This window comes from Haliotis rufescens, unplaced genomic scaffold, assembly GCF_023055435.1.
Source record: "Haliotis rufescens isolate VD_foot unplaced genomic scaffold, xgHalRufe1.0.p SCAF_13, whole genome shotgun sequence".
Taxonomy (NCBI): Eukaryota; Metazoa; Mollusca; class Gastropoda; order Lepetellida; family Haliotidae; genus Haliotis; species Haliotis rufescens.
This window is the reverse complement of record NW_025963813.1, coordinates 36,940,940-36,963,307: the sequence shown is the minus strand read 5'-3', so window position 1 is coordinate 36,963,307 and position 22,368 is coordinate 36,940,940. Positions and strand designations below refer to the sequence as shown.

Here is a 22,368-nt window from a genome sequence, read left to right as displayed (position 1 = left end):
TCATTCATTGGCGTAAGTGGTGTGGTGGTATCGGAGATTCCAGTGCAGAGTGTGTGAGAAGTGTGAACAATTGTGTGTGACACAGTCGGATCATATATATGTGTGTAGTCAGTTGACGACTTAATGATCGAATGAGAAAAATGATAACATTATAAAGAAAATAACGGAGTGCATGCCGCTCAACATGAAGTGCCAAAAGTCAACAATGGCCGTTTCTGGTAGTTGTGTGCCGAGAAGTTTGGCCAAAACTTTCTAAACTTGCGATATTTTCTTTTTGAGGTAAATAACTACTGAAAGTTTTGATATTGAGCAAGCTGAGCATTTATGCATGTCATATGTAATTTAAATGTTACGCAAAGCCTTCTTGGTAAATGGATATGGTGAGTTTTATTTGTGGGTGTCCTTATGCTATTCGTCTGTCGAGCTGGTTGGACAATAGCAACACGGCTAGTGACTCACTCTGTCGAACTGGTTCGACAGTATAGTGTTGAGAGCTTTAACGACTTGCTACAATGTGGGACTGTATAGTCAGCTGATGACTAAATGTGTGAAGCACTGACAACTCTAAACAATATGTTACAATATGTGACAGTGTGTGTAGCAATATGTACAATGTGTGACAGTGTGTGTAACAATATGTGACAGTGACAGTGTGATTGGTGAGACTGAAACATCCCTGTGTATCAGGTTGCGTCAAGTGAAGCAGAGAAGTGTGAGAACGTGCTACCTCCAACATGTGAGTAATGCTGCATCAAGAGTCAAGTTTCTCACCACAGACTAACCCAGGTGGTTATCTATTTTCAAACATGTTGAATTATTTATTTTCCATTTGAAGGTTTGAAATAAGTTTTGACATAACCAATTCCAACGATAAGCTGATCAGCCATGCTATGCAAGGTTTTCAAGCCTTGGATAGACATTTTGATCAAATTGTGATTTAAAGTTGGATGGTTCAGAAATGGAAATATAACCAAAAAAATATAATTTGCATACCTCAGTATTTCCCTAGAAATAAGTGAGAAACAAGAACATTCTTGATGCATTGTAAGTGATGTAGGGTTATATACCAGTGCCCCGGAGTTAGGTATAAAGGCGTGGCACGACTTACCCACATTGTTGTCATTGTAGGGGAGATCGGGTGGGGCTAGCAGTTAAACAAATACACATTACTGATCGGCAGGGCAAGATATGTACACTACTCAAGCTTTGATAGGAGCAGTGAGATATTCTGCTAAATATTACATTTGATTAATTTGGTGCAGTAGGGGTGAGGCGAAATTGGGTTTAATGTCGCGTCCAAGGTTATTGCACTTATATAGCGACATGCATGCACGTGTGTGTGTGGCTGCTTGTACTAGTCCGGACTGATGCCGATTTATAGTGCTAGCCCACTGAGATACCATGCCGCAGTTTAACATGAATACCCCACTCAGACACAGTATACTGACTCCGAGCCGACCAGTCCTTGTTTTAGCCCCTTAATGCCGAGCGCCAGACAGGGTAACAACAAGTACCATCTTTTAACGTCTTTTGGGATGACACGGCCGGGGATTGAACCCCGGACCTTCCGCTCTCTGGGCGGACGCTCTACCACTAGACCACGGAGGCGGTCTGGTGCAGTATGGAACAATAAGAATGTCTATGAAATGTTAAGCAATATTCTGTGTCTCACTATAGTGATGAAGTAACAAGTCACCTCAACGTTTGATTTTAACAAAACCTGTTGACTGACATACATCCTTAATTATTGGACACCCTATTATTATAATACCCTTGATCGTGGAGGATGTACTGAGTGCATAAAAATATCAAGGTGAAATAAACACATCTAAGTTTCATTCCAACTGAGTCTTGAGAAACACAACATCAATCTTGAGAAGATGCAATACCCAGTAGATACAGACAGTCCTCACACCCCATGATGAGACTCCACCTTCATCAGCATCAGGTGATGAAGGAGTGATAAGTAAGGATAAGAATTTATGGATGAACAACTTCTTTATTACAATTGAGAGCGACGTTTCGGTGTTGTTTGGTTTGAGGACTGCATATATCTAGTCAATCAATATTTATATGTTTGACTTATGGAAATTTAATACAGAAAAAAAATGACACACACACATCTGTCATTTACTGATATGTACAGTTGAGGAAGTACCTTCAGTTACTAGAAATGCAAAACTGGACATTTTTTCATAAAAAAATACATTTAAACAAATTAGTTGTTCAGTTGTGCATTTCCACCTATGAAAACATATCAGAAACAGAATCCAGAAATAAATGTCTTACTTTCCAACTGAATCTTGTCATGCATGTCACTGCACGCTACACAACAAGACGCTACGTCCGATATCTAGCATATTATCTAGCCAGGACAAGTCAACACTGTTACACGTTGTCAGAAGATAGTGTTGATATTGATGATATCAACACGAAAGTTATGACAGTTCACAGAATAAATACCTAGTTGTTCGAAAATTATTTCAAATTAGCAAACCAATGAAAGTGTTCAGGATATTAGCACTTTTAGAACAAAACAAAAATGTTTTAACATTTACTTTTTCAAATTAAATTTAATGCATTAATATGAAATAAATAGTACATCTAAGAGTGGGTAGTTTTTATTCGTGTAAATTTGAATATGTTTGAGATGTTTGACTTGTGATGGCCCTGTCATGCCTGCGTCAAGGGAGGTAACCATGAGAAGACTTACTGTAGCTAGTGGTGGCCTCGGCCAGTTCCTGAGACAGGAGGATGTTGTAGCTGTCGTTGACGGGGATGACGGGGCGTGGTGAGGTCTCGAAGCGGGGGAAGGGCAGGTCTCCTCGCTGGGGTCCCAGGTCCTTCACACGGACCTCCTTAGCTGCAGGAACAGAGAGCAGATCTTTGTAAAGCACAGGTCTTGTTTCATGGATGAAACGCTATTCACAAAGTCACCACGTCCCGTGGAAAGGACATATGAGTGCACATTTCTACCAAGAATGAGATTCAAGTGAGTGAGTGAGTGAGTGAGTGAGTGTGAGTGAGCAGTCAGCAATATTCCAGCTACATCAGAGCAGCCTAAACAATACACTCCCAGCATGCACACAATCAGCTGTGTCACCCGGTTTCCGCGTTAGTCGCTTCTTCTACTCACAAGCATGAGAGATTCAGGACCCATTCTGCAGGGTTGTATGCAATTTTTTTGTTTTGTTTGTTGTTAAACGACGCACTCAACAATATTACAGCTATATGACTGTGGTCTGTAAATAATCAAGTCTGGACCAGACAATCCAGTGATTGACATCATGAGCATCAATCCACGCAATTGGATCCATCAAGTCAGACAGCTTGACCACCTGATCCCGTTAGTTGCTGCTTACGACAAGCGTATTCGCCTTTTACGACAAGCATGGGTTGCTGAAGACCTATTCAACCCCGGATCTTCACAGTTCTCATATGCAAGTGGCAGCCAAGTGAGTGGGCATTCTACTCCACATGTAGTGTACATGATCTCACCTCGACACCGCCGTCGGTCCCGCTCCAGGTCGAAGCCTTGTTTGCAGGCACAGCTGTACGAGCCCTCCGAGTTGACACACAGCTGTTCACAGCCGCCGTTGTCCGACAGACACTCGTCCACATCTGGAACAAACACACAGGCCTCAGTGTGACTTGGTGATAACACATAGTGAGTGAGTGAGTGAGTGAGTATGCTTTTACGCCGCTTTTAGCAATATTCCAGCAATATCACGGCAGGGAACACGAGAAATGGGCTTCACACATTGTACCCATGTCGGGAATCGAACCCGGGTCTTTGGCGTGACGAGCGAACGCTTTAACCACTAGGCTACCCGACAGGCCCCGTAATAATACATAGGTGAGTAGGCAGGGTTCTGACTCACTGCCAGACATGTTGATGTTTGAACCTGGTCTATAGCAAACTATTTGTTGCACATTGTGCATGTTACTTGAAATTTGTTTTTATTTTGATTGGTTAGTTGACACAACAATATAACATATAGCTCTCATTGTAAGTGAGTGAGTGGGTATTGTTTTACACCACTTTTAGCAATATTCCAGTAATATCACAGCAGGGGACACCTGAAATGTGCTTCACACATTGTACCCATGTTGGGAATCAAACCCGGGTCTTCGGCTTGACGAGCGAACGCTTTAACCACTAGGCTACCCCATCGTCCTAACTCTCATTGTAACATGCAAGACAAAGAACGCAGAGCTGAACTTGTTTTGTTGACGACATCTTATGAATCTTACATATTTTGAAATTAAACAAGGTTTGGGAAACATAGGGATTTTACAGCAGACTCTACTAGTTGATGACTTGATCCATGAGCAAGAGTTATGTCCCTTGCACTGTGATATCAACAAGGCAATGCAAACATCTGTTAAAGAAAATGATTGAAGCGCTGGTTATTTTAACCTATGCACTTATGAAAACAAATACATATGAAACTTAGCGCTATTCTGGCCCTGGAGTGAGTGAGTAAGTTACTGATATCTGGACCAGATGTCACAGAAGCAACAGTTCAGACAAATGGCAGTGAGCGACGTAATGAGCCGTGTTTAATTATTATCTCATAACCATTTGCAAAGCTGCACTATCCTACACGCTGTAGGTCGAGACCCGTGGCAAGGAGGGGGGAACAACATCCACGTGTTGGCAAACATGGGTCTCGTCCCTCCTCCTGATAGTCTTGTGGTCTGACACAGACCGATCAGGTTACAGACGAGCCCACTTCCTGGTGTTAACAAGTACCGTATTCAACGTAATAAGCGCCCAGTGCGCTCTCAAAATTAGAAATAGGGGGCGCTTATTAGAAGATTATTTTGAGTTGAAAGATCATAAATTTCGTGGTTTATGCTAACAGCCTGAAGTGTTTACATACAACAGATATATTTTTCAAGAATATAATTGCCCATAATTAAGGCTGATATAACACACGAGTGCGTATTATACACGAATAAATAAGTCTTGTGTACATTGATCAATCGGAAGGAGTGCTGATTGGGATTGTTTACTAGCAAATATATTAGCCAATATCAGTGTGGGCGCTTATTACGTCGAATACGGTAGATGTTTCTGTCAGGACGTACAAGAACCAGATCCCACTGGAATGCCATCCGGAGTTTCACCTGGCACGGAACAGTGTTCTGTATGCATGTATTTGTATCCATGGTAACACATTTGTATAATACAATACCTGAATAACTAACATTCTCACTATTTCCCCATATATCTAATAAAAATAACTACATTTATAGGAGATCAAGTATCAAAATTACCAAAATATTTTTAGATCTTTGATTTATGATCATATTTTTAATGGACCTTATCAAGTGAAGAGACAGATGCTTGAAAAAAAGGAGGTGTCCTCTGGATGAATGCAAATTCACAGCTCGGGGGGTCAGTTACATATCCCGTCATAATTTAGATACATCTCGTTTATTTCACTTACATGATGAATATATGTGTGAAGCCCATTTCTGGTGTCACCTGCCGTGAGATTGATGGAATATAGCTATGAGGGGAGTAAAACCAAACTCACTTACTCACCAATTACCGTACAGCGCCCCGTTCCTCAAAGCGTTCTTAGTGCTATAATGATCGTAAGTCTATGGTAAAGTATGGAACTTAGATCACCTTAGCGCTAAGATCGCTTTGAGGAATGGGGCCCTGGAGCTGTGTTTCTGGTAAAAAGACTGCTGACTCTAATGTCCTTGACAGCATATCGTGTAATATCAACACAAACTGAATGAGTTTCTGTTTCATCACAAGAAACTGAAATACACTTCTCGCATGATCTTAGAACATCAAAGATTCGTAACAAAAACTGTCATAAGTGATATAAATGTATCAGGCTATTTAAACTTTTTCACAAGTTCTGTTTTTGGAAATATGCTGGATCTTGTTATAAAGTAAATAAAACTTCTATAAAACTAAACAAGGCTTCCTTTCACTTCCTGTAATATTGCTGACTCATGACTGCGAGTCTGCCTGGTTGCCATGATAGTGTTTTACTTTGTGTTTTTCCTAATGAGATCGGAATCTGTAATCTCATACATCGTCAGCCCCAAACATGGCCTGACAGCAGCGTAAAAAATGTGACACCAATTTGTTGACGTGAATATGATGTTGTTGCCATGGTTTGTTAGTGTCAATGTGATTGGGGACAAATACATCACTCCATACACACGAGGAGACACACCAGTTAGTGTGAGTGTGTAGGGCTGATTGGGGACAAATACATCCTTGCATACACACGAGGAGACGCACCAGTTAGTGTCAGTGTGTAGGGCCGATTGGGGACAAATACATCACGGCATACACACAAGGAGACACACCAGTTAGTGTCAGTGTGTAGGGCTGATTGGGGACATAAACATCACGGCATACACACAAGGAGACACACCAGTTAGTGTCAGTGTGTAGGGCCGATTGGGGACAAATACATCACGGCATACACACAAGGAGACACACCAGTTAGTGTCAGTGCGTAGGGCTGATTGGGGACATATACATCACGGCATACACACGAGGAGACACACCAGTTAGTGTCAGTGTGTAGGGCCGATTGGGGACAAATACATCACGGCATACACACAAGGAGACACACCAGTTAGTGTCAGTGTGTAGGGCCGATTGGGGACAAATACATCACGGCATACACACAAGGAGACACACCAGTTAGTGTCAGTGCGTAGGGCTGATTGGGGACATATACATCACGGCATACACACGAGGAGACACACCAGTTAGTGTCAGTGTGTAGGGCCGATTAGGGACAAATACATCACGGCATACACACGAGGAGAACACACCAGTTAGTGTCAGTGCGTAGGGCCGATTAGGGACATATACATCACTGCATACACACGAGGAGACACACCAGTTAGTGTCAGTGTGTAGGGCCGATTGGGAACAAATACATCACGGCATACACACGAGGAGAACACACCAGTTAGTGTCAGTGCGTAGGGCCGATTGGGAACAAATACATCCCTGCATACACATGAGGAGACACACCAGTTAGTGTCAGTGTGTAGGGCCGATTGGGGACAAATACATCACGGGATACACACTAGGAGACACACCAGTTAGTGTCAGTGTGTAGGGCCGATTGGGAACAAATACATCACGGCATACACACAAGGAGACACACCAGTTAGTGTCATTGTGTAGGGCCGATTGGGGACATATACATCACGGCATACACACGAGGAGAACACACCAATTACAGTGAAGCTTCTAGACCACTTTTTATATTTTGGAGATAATATTAGTAGATTGTATTTCTCTCTGTGGCACAGATGCAGGATGTTTTTGATGGGGTTGCAGTAGTCTCTGGTAACACTGCAAGAATATGAGAACTGTACTGGACTCACCATCACACATACAACCGTCTATATACAGCAGGAATCCTGTCTGACATCCGCAGGTATAAACTCACCATCACACGTACAACCGTCTGTTCAGCAGGAATCCTGTCTGACACCCACAGGTAAAAACTCACATCACTGTTCTGTAGGAATCCTGTCTGACACCTGCAGGTATATATAAACTCACCATCACACGTACAACCGTCTCTATACAGCAGGAATCCTGTCTGACACCTGCAGGTATATATAAACTCACCATCACATGTACAACCGTCTGTTCAGCAGGAATCCTGTCTGACAACCGCAGGTATATATAAACTCACCATCACACATACAACCGTCTCTATACAGCAGGAATCCTGTCTGACAACCGCAGGTATATATAAACTCACCATCACATGTACAACCGTCTCTATACAGCAGGAATCCTGTCTGACAACCGCAGGTATATATAAACTCACCATCACACGTACAACCGTCTGTTCAGCAGGAATCCTGTCTGACACCCGCAGGTATATATATAAACTCACCATCACACATACAACCGTCTCTATACAGCAGGAATCCTGTCTGACAACCGCAGGTATATATAAACTCACCATCACACGTACAACCGTCTCTATACAGCAGGAATCCTGTCTGACACCCACAGGTATATATAAACTCACCATCACACGTACAACCGTCTCTGTTCAGTAGGAATCCTGTCTGACACCCGCAGGTATAGCCTCCAGGGTTGTTGTTGCAGGATTGAGTACAACAGTTGTCACCAGTCTGACACTCATCAATATCTGTAAAGATTGAAAGGCAAATGAATCTGAAACCTAAACCTAATTTAAATTCCTCCAGACCAATGAATGTTCCCGTACTGCAGTATTCTACATTAAGGGGAAAAAGGGTACAAACTAACGGGGTCCCAAGATTAAAAAACTACAGGAACAAACTTCCAAGACACCGAGACCCACTTGCACAAAGCGATCTTAGTGCCAAGATGATCACTCCCACACTTTAACATTGGCTTACAATAGCCTTAGCGCTAAGATCGCTTTTTGCAAGTGGGCCCTGGTGTCTTGGAGGTTTGTTCCTGTAGTTTTTTAATCTTGGGACCCCCCACATCACAGGGCAATGACAAGGACCCCTTGACCTTCATGTTAAATTTCAAACACCACTGCAACAAAAAGTAGACAATATATTTGAAAAATACTGTAAAGTTCAATCTCATAAAAATCAGAGTCAGAATGACCTATCGCAAACTTTGACCAACCAATGCAATGACTTATGAACAGGAAGTCAACAGTAGCCACTCAGAAAGCATCTTTCTCGAGCTTTATGACACAAGTGACAAAACAGCGACTTCCATTCCAGACTATGCTTTGAAAAGAGTTTTGACAAAATTTGAAAACTGAACAAAAGAAATTTCGGGAATGTCTAATAGATGGCCTAGATGTATGGAAAGCCTTCTGTTTCCTATGTTAATCTCAATGGGTCAAGACAATGACTAGCATTCAGAATCAGTCGTTCCGTCGTTTGGAATGCCCATCGTTAACCAATACAAAGTTGCATGATTAGAGTGAGTGAGTGAGTGAGTGAGTTGGGTTTAACGCCGCTTTTAACAGTATTCCAGTTATATCACGGCGTGTCAGCTAAATGTGGGAGGAAAGCCCGAAGTGATGCAGGTCTCAGATGTTTACCACTTTGGTGAAACCCACGAGCACGGGTATGGTGCTGACAAACCTAGAAACATAATCGGGGCGAACCGGGATTTGAACCCACAATCATAGGTTTCTGGCGTGCCCAAGGGACGCGACTCTACACAGCGAATCGCGGCGCCTTAGACGACTGGGCCACCCGTGCCCCCTGAATGATTAGAAGACACATTCGGACTTTCACTTTTGTAATCTTGTCAACGATACTCTGATTGGTCAGACGAAAGGTCGCTCTGACGTGACATCTAATGGGATCTTTGTTTTGTGGTAGTGAGCACTAAGATCTGGTTTTAATGAGATTGTTATTCAGCTCTGATAAACATAAAAAAAATTCTCTTATGACATTCTATGAAACTTAAAATATATTTCCTTTTTAACGAAAAGCCTTTTCAGAAAAAAAACACTTAAATTCCTATATAGATCTAAATGTTACATTGCTACGACGTACGTCTCTTACATTTTCCTTGATAAAATAATGTAATTGACCTCCATTTGCTATCAACAATCCCTGTTCCAATTATACTACTCTTAACATTTAAGCACCACCAAAGTCTTTCATACTGCTGCAGTTAATTTGTCATGGCATAACCTTTTCAGAGTGGTACATTATTTTGTGTCGCCTTCATCTCGGCCTGGGAGATCAATAAAATGAGAAACACGTTAAGTCTGGTCAATGGATATGAAAGGTTAAAAAAAACTTTTTACATTTAGTTCTGAGGTTATGAAGTGCCTACATTGTGATCATTGACTTAAAGGCAGTGAACCAGAACCTACATTATGACATGAGTGGGTGTTCTTATCAAGGGGTGTAACGACTGGGTAGGGATTGATCAAACATCGCAACTGTTATGGAACAATAAATTGATTACAAGGTAAAATATCAATAGTTGACATCAATACCATACTAGACTATATGAGTGATCGTTTTGATGTATGTAATAAAACATAAAAAAATGAACTAATAACCTTGTTTGAAGTGTAAATAACTTATTTCCCTGCAAGCTTCTGAACATGGGACATGGCCGAGATGGCGGACATGTTGGAACATGCCATCGTCTGGAGGAAGCAGCGCAGTGTAACCATGGTGACACTGTTGCAGCAGTAAGACTGCTTCACACTCCTAGTCACTCAACACAAACAGACACTGCTCAGCCAGAGTGGGTGAGTGAGTTGGGTTTAACACCACTTTGAATAGTATTCTTGGTACTTTTATCACAGGGTTTCTGATTGTCGTGGGATAAAGCCCAGAGTTATTGGTTTGATTATTTAATGCAGTCAAGCTATATTGCAACTTTTCAATGGCTGTCTGTTCATAATCGAGCCTTGACCAATCGAGCCAGTGATATTATGAGCAACATCGCCCGCTGATGGGCTGGGTTGACACGCCATCATCAAGTCCCGACCCTGACCACCTTATATATATAGTTGCCTCATGGGCAAACATGGGTTACTGGGAACCTGTTCTATCCTGGAATCTCCAGACAAGCATGGGTTACTGGGAACCTATTCTATTCTGGAAGCTCCAGACAAGCATGGGTTACTGGGATCCTATTCTATCCTGGAATCTCCAGACAAGCATGGGTTACTGGGAACCTATTCTATTCTGGAATCTCCAGACAAGCATGGGTTACTGGGAACCTATTCTATCCTGGAATCTCCAGACAAGCATGGGTTACTGGGAACCTATTCTATCCTGGAATCTCCAGACAAGCATGGGTTACTGGGAACCTATTCTATCCTGGAATTTCCAGACAAGCATGGGTTACTGGGAACCTATTCTATCTTGGAGTTTCTAGGCTTGTCAGCACCATACCCGTGCTCGTGGGTTTCACCGAAGTGGTAAGCGTCTGAGACCTGCATCACTTCGGGCTTTCCTCCCACATTAAGCTCACACACCATGATATAACTGGAAAACTGTTAAAAGAGGTGTTAAACCCAACTCTGTCCTGGAATCTCAAGACAAGCATGGGTTACTGGGCTTGACAACAGTATAAGGATCTATACCGAAACGTCGCCTTTACAGTATTAAAGAAGTTGTTATCCATAAATTGTGTCTACTTTGTCATCCGTCAACTTCTAAGTAATTCCTATCAAACAATACATCTTCAATATGATATGATTGCACTGTGCACATTTTAAACTTGACAAAAAGATAAAGTTACCTTCACATGTTTTGCTGTCGGCTTGTAGGTTATATCCCTTGCGACATGAGCAGATAGCGCCACCGGCACCGTGGCGGCACTTGTGGGCACAGCCTCCATTGTTGACTGCGCAGTTGTCAATGACCTCCATCTCGATCCCTGCCACACACACAAGGCAGAATACTGTCAACTCTCGCCACATCGCCAATTGTTAACTTTCAATTGCAATGTTAATCCAGATCACAACTTTATCCAAATCAGGGATCAGAGTGTTAAAACTTTGCAAACAAGCGTGGTATATAAACCTTTACAGTCAGGTAGCCACAGTTTACGGATGAATACCTTATGGTGATTAAATCAAATACACACATCCTGACTTGCACTTAATGTGTTAAAATTAGCAGCTTTAGATGCATCCAAGGTGCTGTATTAGCATTCAATGCACATCCTATCTGCAGCTTCATTTGTTCCGAACACACACGGACAGTCCACATGCAGTTGCTCAGCTAATCTCTGGAATTTCAAGTTTCAAGTTTTCAAGTTCAAGAAGAAATTGTCATCTTATCCAATGATATCAGAATGTCATTAAACACTAAGAGTGCGTGGTGACAGTGATGGTGTCTTTACAACTAATCCTGAGTTCTTCAGGTTGTCTCTGATCACTACAAGAACCACTTGCAATCTGGTCTGGTTCTTTTCCATAGATTAATTATCTGGTATATAGGTTAACTAAAGGTTTTGTCAAGGCCCATTTGCCTCACACTTTGCTAATGTTAACCAGACACCTACTCATGATAAAAAAAAAATAATTAAAGTAAACATCCTGTTCCTCCGTCCAAAGAAAACACATTTAAAGAGCAGACACAAATTTCATCCCTATAAATTGTATCTTTCAAAGCCAGTTGTCAGACAAGCCATATCAGACATTGTCACTTAAGGTTTAATTTACAAAGAAGAGCAGCAGGGAAATAGCACAATGGCCTTCCCAAGATGGCTGCCAAGAATAATGTTAGTTTGACTTGAGTCAGATAAGAGTCGGCACATTAATGTGGATGCAATGCATTCTATTAAACTTACAAAGGAACTTATCAATGACAGGGAGACATCTGTAACAGTAAACCAGGCAGTATGTGACAAGTTTTTATCCACTTTCTACAAAAATAAGAAACTTAATAAGTAAGATTGGACAGCACAGGAGAGGTGAGACAGAATCAGACAACATTAATGTGAAGTGACAGAGGATGAATAACTTGTTAAAATTCCTGAGACACTTCAATGCACACAAAGATGGTATCTTAACACTTTAATTTTGTTTCTATGGATAGCTGGCTGAGAGGTCTACAGAATTTACAATTTTGGGGTTGAGAAAAGTGAAAAGGTAGAATGAGAGATAAAGTTTTAGGCCATGATCAGACATATTAAACTATAATACATGAGCAAATGGTGGAATCAGCCATATCACACCAGCCAATAGTGGAATCAGCCATATCACACCAGCCAATAGTGGAATCAGCCATATCACACCAGCCAATAGTGGAATCAGCCATATCACACCAGCCAATAGTGGAATCAGCCATATCACACCAGCCAATAGTGGAATCAGCCATATCACACCAGCTAATAGTGGAATCAGCCATATAACATGAGCCAATAGTGGAATCAGCCATATTACACCAGCCAATGGTGGAATCAGCCATATCACATGAGCCAATGCTGGAATCAGCCATATTACACCAGTCAATGCTGGAATTAGCCATATTACACCAGCCAATGGTGGAATCAGCCATATTACACAAGTCAATAGTGGAATCAACCATATTACATGGGCCAATAGTGGAATCAGCCATATCACTCCAGCCAAAAGTGGAATCAGTCATATCACTCCAGCCAAAAGGAGGAATCAGTCATATCACACCAGCTAATGAATGACAAGCAGTGTGCTAGGTTTATGGTATGGGCTTCAGTACAACAGCAACATTGTAGTCACAGGTGGTGCAGTCAAGCCTGAGGCAAGCCAGTGGTTAACAGTGTGAACACAGATCCCTGCCAAAGGTAGAATGACACATTCAGCAAAGTTTTGCACCATGGTCAGCGGTAATACTGCTACATCAAGGTCGCATGTCCAGTCAGCATCACAGCAACCTCATTGGTGAACCAGGTGTCTGGAGCAGACAAACCAGTGGTTGATAGTGTGAACAACCCTCACAGCAGAGGTGAAGGTGAAATGGGGTTTATGTTGCGTTTTTGGAATATTGCCCTGTATAGCAACATGTACGCACATTTGTGTGTGTGGCTGCTTGTACTAGTCTGGACTAACGCCGATTTTATTGTGCCAACCCATTGAGATTCTATGCCAGAGTTTAACATGGATATCCCACTCAGACACAGTTCACTGACCAGTCCTTGTCTTATTCCCTTAATGCCAAGCACCAGGCAGGGTAACAATAAGTACCATCTTTTGGTATAATGTGGTCGGGGATCGAACCACCGACCACCCCTTCTCAGCTAGGGCAGATGGTCTATCCACAGGGGCAGCTTCACAAGAAAGTGTGAATGCTGTCGTTGTCAGCCAGCCAAATGATATTCCGATTCAGCAGACATTTTGGCCAACTGATCCCCACTGAGTTGGCCACAACAAACATGAGGTACAGGAGCCTGTCCTCCTCGGAGCCTCTAGAGGCAACTAAAGCATATTTAACAGAGAAGGGCTAATTTACAACAAGAGTACAATATCCATCTACCAGATACCTTTATCTTTTTGTCTATATCCCTGTTTCCCTTCGCGACTGGATCCTAATAGGTATGCAGTTAATGAGCAAAATATGAATCATAAATTTTAAAATACTTAATCTAGCCTATTAAAAAGAGTGCAAACTTTCACATAAGGTTTTCTTATGATATAATACTAAGTGGTGGAGGCTTTCTTATAGAGTCTATTGTGTGTTTTTAAATGATTAATTCCTCGCCTACAGCAAGGGTGTGACAGATATCAAATAGTTAACTTCTTTCCACGTGTCACACACAAACTAAGGTTTTCATATCCAGATGTTTGATAAAAGGGCGTGGCGGCCACACTATCAAGTCAATCTCTATACAATGTTCATGTCATAAAAATAAAAACAACAAATCATATATGCGCTGGAAATGTTTGGATAACGGCCTGTCAGTAACGATGTAATAACCATCCTTCTTTCAACAGCTGGTATTTAGAGTAACACGCTTCTTGCAAATACAGGAAAAAACACTTCAAAAGTGCCTTAAACTGTAAAACTAACTTGAAGGCAATTAACAGTTAATTCTTCAGCATAGAGAACACAGTTAGCACAACTGGCAGGTTCATAAAACTGTACTTATCCCCCCCCCCCCCCCGGCATGAATAATCTGTGTGTAATTAAGTTTGGCATGCTGTAATGGATGGACTCAATAGACTGTCACAATAGTTGGAAGCTGAACGGTGGTTGTTTTTATTTTCAGCGGGAACATCTGTACTGAGTGTTGTAAATCTGTCCCCCTTGCCAGGTGTGTGTATGTCTGTCCCCCTGCCAGGTGTGTGTAAATCTGTCCCCCTGCCAGGTGTGTGTACATCTGTCCCCCTGCCAGGTGTGTGTAAATCTGTACCTCCCTCCCAGGTGTGTGTAAATCTGTCCCCCTGTCAGGTGTGTGTAAATCTGTCCCCCTTGCCAGGTGTGTGTATGTCTGTCCCCCTGCCAGGTGTGTGTACGTCTGTCCCCCTTGCCAGGTGTGTGTAATTCTGTCCCCCTGCCAGGTGTGTGTAAATCTGTCCCCAATGCCAGGTGTGTGTAAATCTGTCCCCCTTGCCAGGTGTGTGTAAATCTGTACCCCCTGCCAGGTGTGTGTAAATCTGTCCCCCATGCCAGGTGTGTGTAAATCTTTCCCCCTTGCCAGGTGTGTGTAAATCTGTACCCCCTGCCAGGTGTGTGTAAATCTGCCCCCCTTGCCAGGTGTGTGTAAATCTGTCCCCCCCTGCCAGGTGTGTGTAAATCTGTCCCCCTGCCAGGTGTGTGTAAATCTGTCCCCCCTGCCAGGTGTGTGTAATTCTGTCCCCCTGCCAGGTGTGTGTAAATCTGTCCCCCCTGCCAGGTGTGTGTAAATCTGTCCCCCCCTGCCAGGTGTGTGTAATTCTGTCCCCCTGCCAGGTGTGTGTAAATCTGTCCCCCTGCCAGGTGTGTGTAATTCTGTCCCCCTGCCAGGTGTGTGTCAATCTGTCCCTCCTGGCCAGGTGTGTGTAAATCTGTCCCCCCTGCCAGGTGTGTGTAAATCTGTCCCCCATGCCAGGTGTGTGTAAATCTGTCCCCCATGCCAGGTGTGTGTAAATCTGTCCCCCATGCCAGGTGTGTGTAAATCTGTACCCCCTTGCCAGGTGTGTGTAAATCTGTCCCCCATGCCAGGTGTGTGTAAATCTGTGCCCCCTGCCAGGTGTGTGTAAATCTGTGCCCCCTGCCAGGTGTCTGTAAATCTGTCCCCCATGCCAGGTGTGTGTAAATCTGTCCCCCATGCCAGGTGTGTGTAAATCTGTCCCCCATGCCAGGTGTGTGTAAATCTGTCCCCCATGCCAGGTGTGTGTAAATCTGTCCCCCATGCCAGGTGTGTGTAAATCTGTCCCCCATGCCAGGTGTGTGTAAATCTGTCCCCCTTGCCAGGTGTGTGTTAATCTGTCCCCCATGCCAGGTGTGTGTAAATCCGTCCCGCTTGCCAGGTGTGTGTAAATCTGTCCCCCATGTCAGGCGTGTGTAAATCTGTCCCCTCTGTCAGGTGTGTGTAAATCTGTCCCCTCTGCCAGGTGTGTGTAAATCTGTCCCCCTGCCAGGTGTGTGTAAATCTGTACCCCCCCTGTCAGGTGTGTGTAAATCTGTCCCCCTGAAAGGTGTGTGTAAATCTGTCCCCCTTGCCAGGCGTGTGTAAATCTGTCCCCTCTGCCAGGTGTGTGTAAATCTGTCCCCCTGCCAGGTGTGTGTAAATCTGTACCCCCCCTGTCAGGTGTGTGTAAATCTGTCCCCCTGAAAGGTGTGTGTAAATCTGTCCCCCTTGCCAGGTGTGTGTAAATCTGTGCCCCTGTCAGGTGTGTGTACGTCTGTCCCCCTTGCCAGGTGTGTGTAAATCTGCCCCCCCCTTCCCCCTGTGAGGTGCGTGTAAATCTGTGCCCCTGCCAGGTGTGTGTACATCTGTCCCCCCCTGCCAGGTGTGTGTAAATCTGTCCCCCCTGCCAGGTGTGTGTAAATCTGTCCCCCTTGCCAGGTGTGAGCAATTCTGTCCCCCCCTGCCAGGTGTGTGTAAATCTGTCCCCCCTGCCAGGTGTGTGTAAACCTGTCCCCCTTGCCAGGTGTGTGCAATTCTGTCCCCCCCTGCCAGGTGTGTGTAAATCTGTCCCCCTGCCAGGTGTGTGTAAATCTGTCCCCCTGTCAGGTGTGTGTAAATCTGTCCCCCATGCCAGGTGTGTGTAAATCTGCCCCCTGTCAGGTGTGTGTAAATCTGTCCCCCCTGCCAGGTGTGTGTAATTCTGTCCCCCCTGCCAGGTGTGTGTAATTCTGTCCCCCATGCCAGGTGTGTGTACGTGTGTCCCCCTGCCAGGTGTGTGTAAATCTGTCCCCCTGCCAGGTGTGTGTACATCTGTCCCCCCTGCCAGTTGTGTGTAAATCTGTCCCCCCCTGCCAGGTGTGTGTAAATCTGTCCCCCTGCCAGGTGTGTGTACATCTGTCCCCCCTGCCAGTTGTGTGTAAATCTGTCCCCCTGCCAGGTGTGTGTACATCTGTCCCCCCTGCCAGTTGTGTGTAAATCTGTCCCCCTGCCAGGTGTGTGTAAATCTGTCCCCCTTGCCAGGTGTGTGTAAATCTGTCCCCCCTGCCAGTTGTGTGTAAATCTGTCCCCCTTGCCAGGTGTGTGTAAATCTGTCCCCCCTGCCAGTTGTGTGTAAATCTGTCCTCCTTGCCAGGTGTGTGTAAATCTGTCCCCCTGCCAGGTGTGTGTAAATCTGTCCCCCCTGCCAGGTGTGTGTAAATCTGTCCTCCTGGCCAGGTGTGTGTAAATCTGTCCTCCTGGCAGGTGTGTGTAATTCTGTCCTCCTGGCCAGGTGTGTGTAATTCTGTCCCCCCTGCCAGGTGTGTGTAATTCTGTCCCCCTGCCAGGTGTGTGTAAATCTGTCCCCCATGCCAGGTGTGTGTAAATCTGTCCCCCTGCCAGGTGTGTGTAATTCTGTCCCCCTTGCCAGGTGTGTGTAAATCTGCCCCCCTTGCCAGGTGTGTGTAAATCTGTCCCCCCTGCCAGGTGTGTGTAAATCTGTCCCCCTGCCAGGTGTGTGTAAATCTGTCCCCAATGCCAGGTGTGTGTAAATCTGTCCCCAATGCCAGGTGTGTGTAAATCTGTCCCCAATGCCAGGTGTGTGTAAATCTGTCCCCCCCTGCCAGTTGTGTGTAAATCTGTCCCCAATGCCAGGTGTGTGTAAATCTGTCCCCCTTGCCAGGTGTGTGTAAATCTGTCCCCCTGCCAGGTGTATGTAATTCTGTCCCCCATGCCAGGTGTGTGTAAATCTGTCCCCCCTGTCAGGTGTGTGTAAATCTGTCCCCCCCTGCCAGGGGTGTGTCAATCTGTCCCCCTTGCCAGGTGTGTGTAAATCTGTCCCCCCTGCCAGGTGTGTGTAAATCTGTCCCCCCTGTCAGGTGTGTGTAAATCTGTCCCCCCCTGCCAGGGGTGTGTCAATCTGTCCCCCTTGCCAGGTGTGTGTAATTCTGTCCCCCTGCCAGGTGTGTGTAATTCTGTCCCCCTGCCAGGTGTGTGTAAATCTGTCCCCCCTGCCAGGTGTGTGTAAATCTGTCCCCCTTGCCAGGTGTGTGTAAATCTGTCCCCCTTGCCAGGTGTGTGTAAATCTGTCCCCCCTGCCAGGTGTGTGTAAATCTGTCCCCCCTGTCAGGTGTGTGTAAATCTGTCCCCCCCTGCCAGGGGTGTGTCAATCTGTCCCCCTTGCCAGGTGTGTGTAATTCTGTCCCCCTGCCAGGTGTGTGTAAATCTGTCCCCCCTGCCAGGTGTGTGTAATTCTGTCCCCCTGCCAGGTGTGTGTAAATCTGTCCCCCCTGCCAGGTGTGTGTAAATCTGTCCCCCCTGCCAGGTGTGTGTACATCTGTCCCCCCTGCCAGTTGTGTGTAAATCTGTCCCCCATGCCAGGTGTGTGTACGAGTGTCCCCCTGCCAGGTGTGTGTACATCTGTCCCCCCTGCCAGTTGTGTGTAAATCTGTCCCCCATGCCAGGTGTGTGTAAATCTGTCCTCCTGGCCAGGTGTGTGTAAATCTGTCCCCCCTGCCAGGTGTGTGTAAATCTGTCCCCAATGCCAGGTGTGTGTAAATCTGTCCCCCTTGCCAGGTGTGTGTAAATCTGTCCCCCTTGCCAGGTGTGTGTAATTCTGTCCCCCATGCCAGGTGTGTGTAAATCTGTCCCCAATGCCAGGTGTGTGTAAATCTGTCCCCCTTGCCAGGTGTGTGTAAATCTGTCCCCCTTGCCAGGTGTGTGTAATTCTGTCCCCCATGCCAGGTGTGTGTAAATCTGTCCCCCCTGTCAGGCGTGTGTAAATCTGTCCCCCCCTGCCAGGGGTGTGTCAATCTGTCCCCCTTGCCAGGTGTGTGTAAATCTGTCCCCCCTGCCAGGTGTGTGTAAATCTGTCCCCCCTGTCAGGTGTGTGTAAATCTGTCCCCCCCTGCCAGGGGTGTGTCAATCTGTCCCCCTTGCCAGGTGTGTGTAATTCTGTCCCCCTGCCAGGTGTGTGTAAATCTGTCCCCCCTGCCAGGTGTGTGTAAATCTGTCCCCCTTGCCAGGTGTGTGTAAATCTGTCCCCCCCTGCCAGGTGTGTGTAAATCTGTCCCCCTGCCAGGTGTGTGTAATTCTGTCCCCCTGCCAGGTGTGTGTAATTCTGTCCCCCTGCCAGGTGTGTGTAATTCTGTCCCCCATGCCAGGTGTGTGTAAATCTGTCCCCCCCTGCCAGGTGTGTGTAATTCTGTCCCCCTGCCAGGTGTGTGTAAATCTGTCCCCCTGCCAGGTGTGTGTAAATCTGTCCCCCTTGCCAGGTGTGTGTATGTCTGTCCCCCTTGCCAGGTGTGTGTAAATCTGTCCCCCTTGCCAGGTGTGTGTATGTCTGTCCCCCTTGCCAGGTGTGTGTACGTGTGTCCCCCTGTCAGGTGTATGTAATTCTGTCCCCCATGCCAGGTGTGTGTAAATCTGTCCCCCCTGCCAGGTGTATGTAATTCTGTCCCCCTTGCCAGGTGTGTGTACGTGTGTCCCCCTGTCAGGTGTATGTAATTCTGTCCCCCATGCCAGGTGTGTGTAAATCTGTCCCCCCTGCCAGGTGTGTGTACATCTGTCCCCCCCTGCCAGGTGTGTGTAAATCTGTCCCCCTTGCCAGGTGTGTGTAATTCTGTCCCCCCTGCCAGGTATGTGTAATTCTGTCCCCCCTGCCAGGTGTGTGTAATTCTGTCCCCCTGCCAGGTGTGTGTAAATCTGTCCCCCCTGCCAGGTGTGTGTAAATCTGTCCCCCTGCCAGGTGTGTGTAAATCTGTCCCCCTGCCAGGTGTGTGTAAATCTGTCCCCCCTGCCATGTATGTGCAAATCTGTCCCCCTGTCAGGTGTGCAAGTCTCCGCCCTTCCCCCTCAACAATCAGATATCTAATTTTGGCAAAAATGTTGAAGTCATTGATTTATAGGGAAGCTATGACAGAATCTGAAGAAACTTTAGCAACTTGAAATATCCTCCTACATATGTGCTACTACATAAATAGGTTAAATGTTTGTATCACAATGTCACCCAATCAATAACTTGAAATATCCTCCTACATATGTGCTACTAAAGAAACAGGGTAAATGTTTGTATCACAATGTCACCCAATCAATAACAAAGGTAGAGATAAACAAGGAGACTGTAGAACAAAGTAATTCCATGAATACAGGATTATCACAAACAAACACAACACCAACACACATTAAACATACAGCTACAGTGGCAATAATGTTGCCAAGTATCAGTACCACAAAAGCTATAGGTTACATAAACAGTTGCTATGGAAACTGGTGCTTGTAGTGATGGTGCTCGTGTGGGAGGGGTAGATGGGGGGTAGTAGTCGGGTTAAGGTTGTGGCAAGTGCAGTGCTTTTTAAATATGTTAGTTTTATCACAAAAATTATTATATAAATGATTAAGATATTATTTTCAGGGAAGATCAATAAAATATAATTGTAATATATTTTACATTTAAATTATTGAACAAAAATATGTAAGTTGTAAACAGGAAAAGTTCATTACAATAGACATCATTTTTTAAATTTTAGATAAAAAAAAAGATTGTTGGGCCATATTCTGTACACACCTTCCAAACCTCCTCACCTGTAAATAGTGTTGTGTGATGGGCAGAACATTAGGTATCACTTCGGACTGAGGTGCATGCACAGAAAACACACGGGTGTGGGCACACAGATGGACAAGGGTGGATGGGAGGATGGGGGAGAGAAGGTTGACAGACAGATGGATGAACAGACGGATGGATAGATAGACAAGGGACTGGTGGGTGGTCAGGGAATCCATATTTGAATGGATTGAAAGGTTGGAAGGGATGGATCGACGGATGGACGAGGACTGAAAGCTTGGAAAGCCGGATGGAAGAACAGATGGACAAAGGATGGATTGACGGATGGACGAGGATTGAAAGGTTGGACGGAGAGGTGGACAGACAGTTTGACCGATGGACGGACAGGTGGACAGACAGTTTGACCGATGGACGGACAGGTGGAAAGTTGTAGACTGATGGACGGACAGGTGGACAGACAGTTTTGACGATGGACGGACAGGTGGACAGACAGTTTGACCGATGGACGGACAGGTGGACAGACAGTTTGACCGATGGACGGACAGGTGGACAGACAGTTTGACCGATGGACGGACAGGTGGACAGACAGTTTGACCGATGGACGGACAGGTGGACAGACAGTTTGACCGATGGACGGACAGGTGGAAAGTTGTAGACTGATGGACGGACAGGTGGACAGACAGTTTGACCGATGGACGGACAGGTGGAAAGTTGTAGACTGATGGACGGACAGGTGGACAGACAGTTTGACTGATGGACGGACAGGTGGACAGACAGTTTGGCCGATGGACGGACAGGTGGACAGACAGTTTGACCGATGGACGGACAGGTGGAAAGTTGTAGACTGATGGACGGACAGGTGGACAGACAGTTTTGACGATGGACGGACAGGTGGACAGACAGTTTGACCGATGGACGGACAGGTGGAAAGTTGTAGACTGATGGACGGACAGGTGGACAGACAGTTTTGACGATGGACGGACAGGTGGACAGACAGTTTGACCGATGGACGGACAGGTGGAAAGTTGTAGACTGATGGACGGACAGGTGGACAGACAGTTTTGACGATGGACGGACAGGTGGACAGACAGTTTGACTGATGGACGGACAGGTGGACAGACAGTTTGACCGATGGACGGACAGGTGGACAGACAGTTTGACCGATGGACGGACAGGTGGACAGACAGTTTGACCGATGGACGGACAGGTGGACAGACAGTTTGACCGATGGACGGACAGGTGGAAAGTTGTAGACTGATGGACGGACAGGTGGACAGACAGTTTGGCCGATGGACGGACAGGTGGACAGACAGTTTGACCGATGGACGGACAGGTGGAAAGTTGTAGACTGATGGACGGACAGGTGGACAGACAGTTTGACCGATGGACGGAAACGTGTAGGACTGTGACAGACAGGTGTACAGAGAAATGGCCTCATACCTTCACCCTTCTGTTTGGGTCTAGACTCATTAACTTCTGGGGCCTCTGTGAGAGAGAGTACATAGCATCCAGTGGAAGAAGCAACATTCCCCCTCAGTGCCCCGGCAAGCAGGCAGGGAGAGAGGCACGCAACAAAGCTTCAACGGATTTACCAACCAATTAGAAATAGAACTGGTTCCAAAACTGTTTTAAATTTCTTCACAACAATTTGAACCAATCGTCTGCAAATACAGATACTCTCCAAACCAAATAAGAAATGGAACTTTTCACTGTGTGTTATGCTGCATGAAACAATCTTAACACCATATCAAGATCATAAGTCCAATTTCTGAGAATATGCCAATTT

General features: G+C 45.4%; 1 protein-coding gene across 11 annotated transcripts in view; it reads right to left on the bottom strand.

Moving 5' to 3' along the window:
- The window catches only part of LOC124152559 (multiple epidermal growth factor-like domains protein 6), a 317,625-nt gene that overhangs the window by 60,982 nt on the left and 234,275 nt on the right, over nt 1–22,368 (bottom strand). For 9 of the 11 annotated variants that reach the window (XM_048394515.1, XM_048394508.1, XM_048394506.1 and 6 more), the window contains 5 exons: nt 11,246–11,383; nt 8,046–8,168; nt 3,499–3,621; nt 2,714–2,863; nt 1,109–1,144 (listed from right to left, as the gene is read on the bottom strand). In XM_048394515.1, the coding sequence (XP_048250472.1) occupies nt 1,109–1,144; nt 2,714–2,863; nt 3,499–3,621; nt 8,046–8,168; nt 11,246–11,383 (570 nt within the window). The remainder of the gene's footprint in view (nt 1–1,108; nt 1,145–2,713; nt 2,864–3,498; nt 3,622–8,045; nt 8,169–11,245; nt 11,384–22,368) is intronic. The other 2 variants (XM_048394509.1, XM_048394511.1) reach the window with 1 other exon arrangement.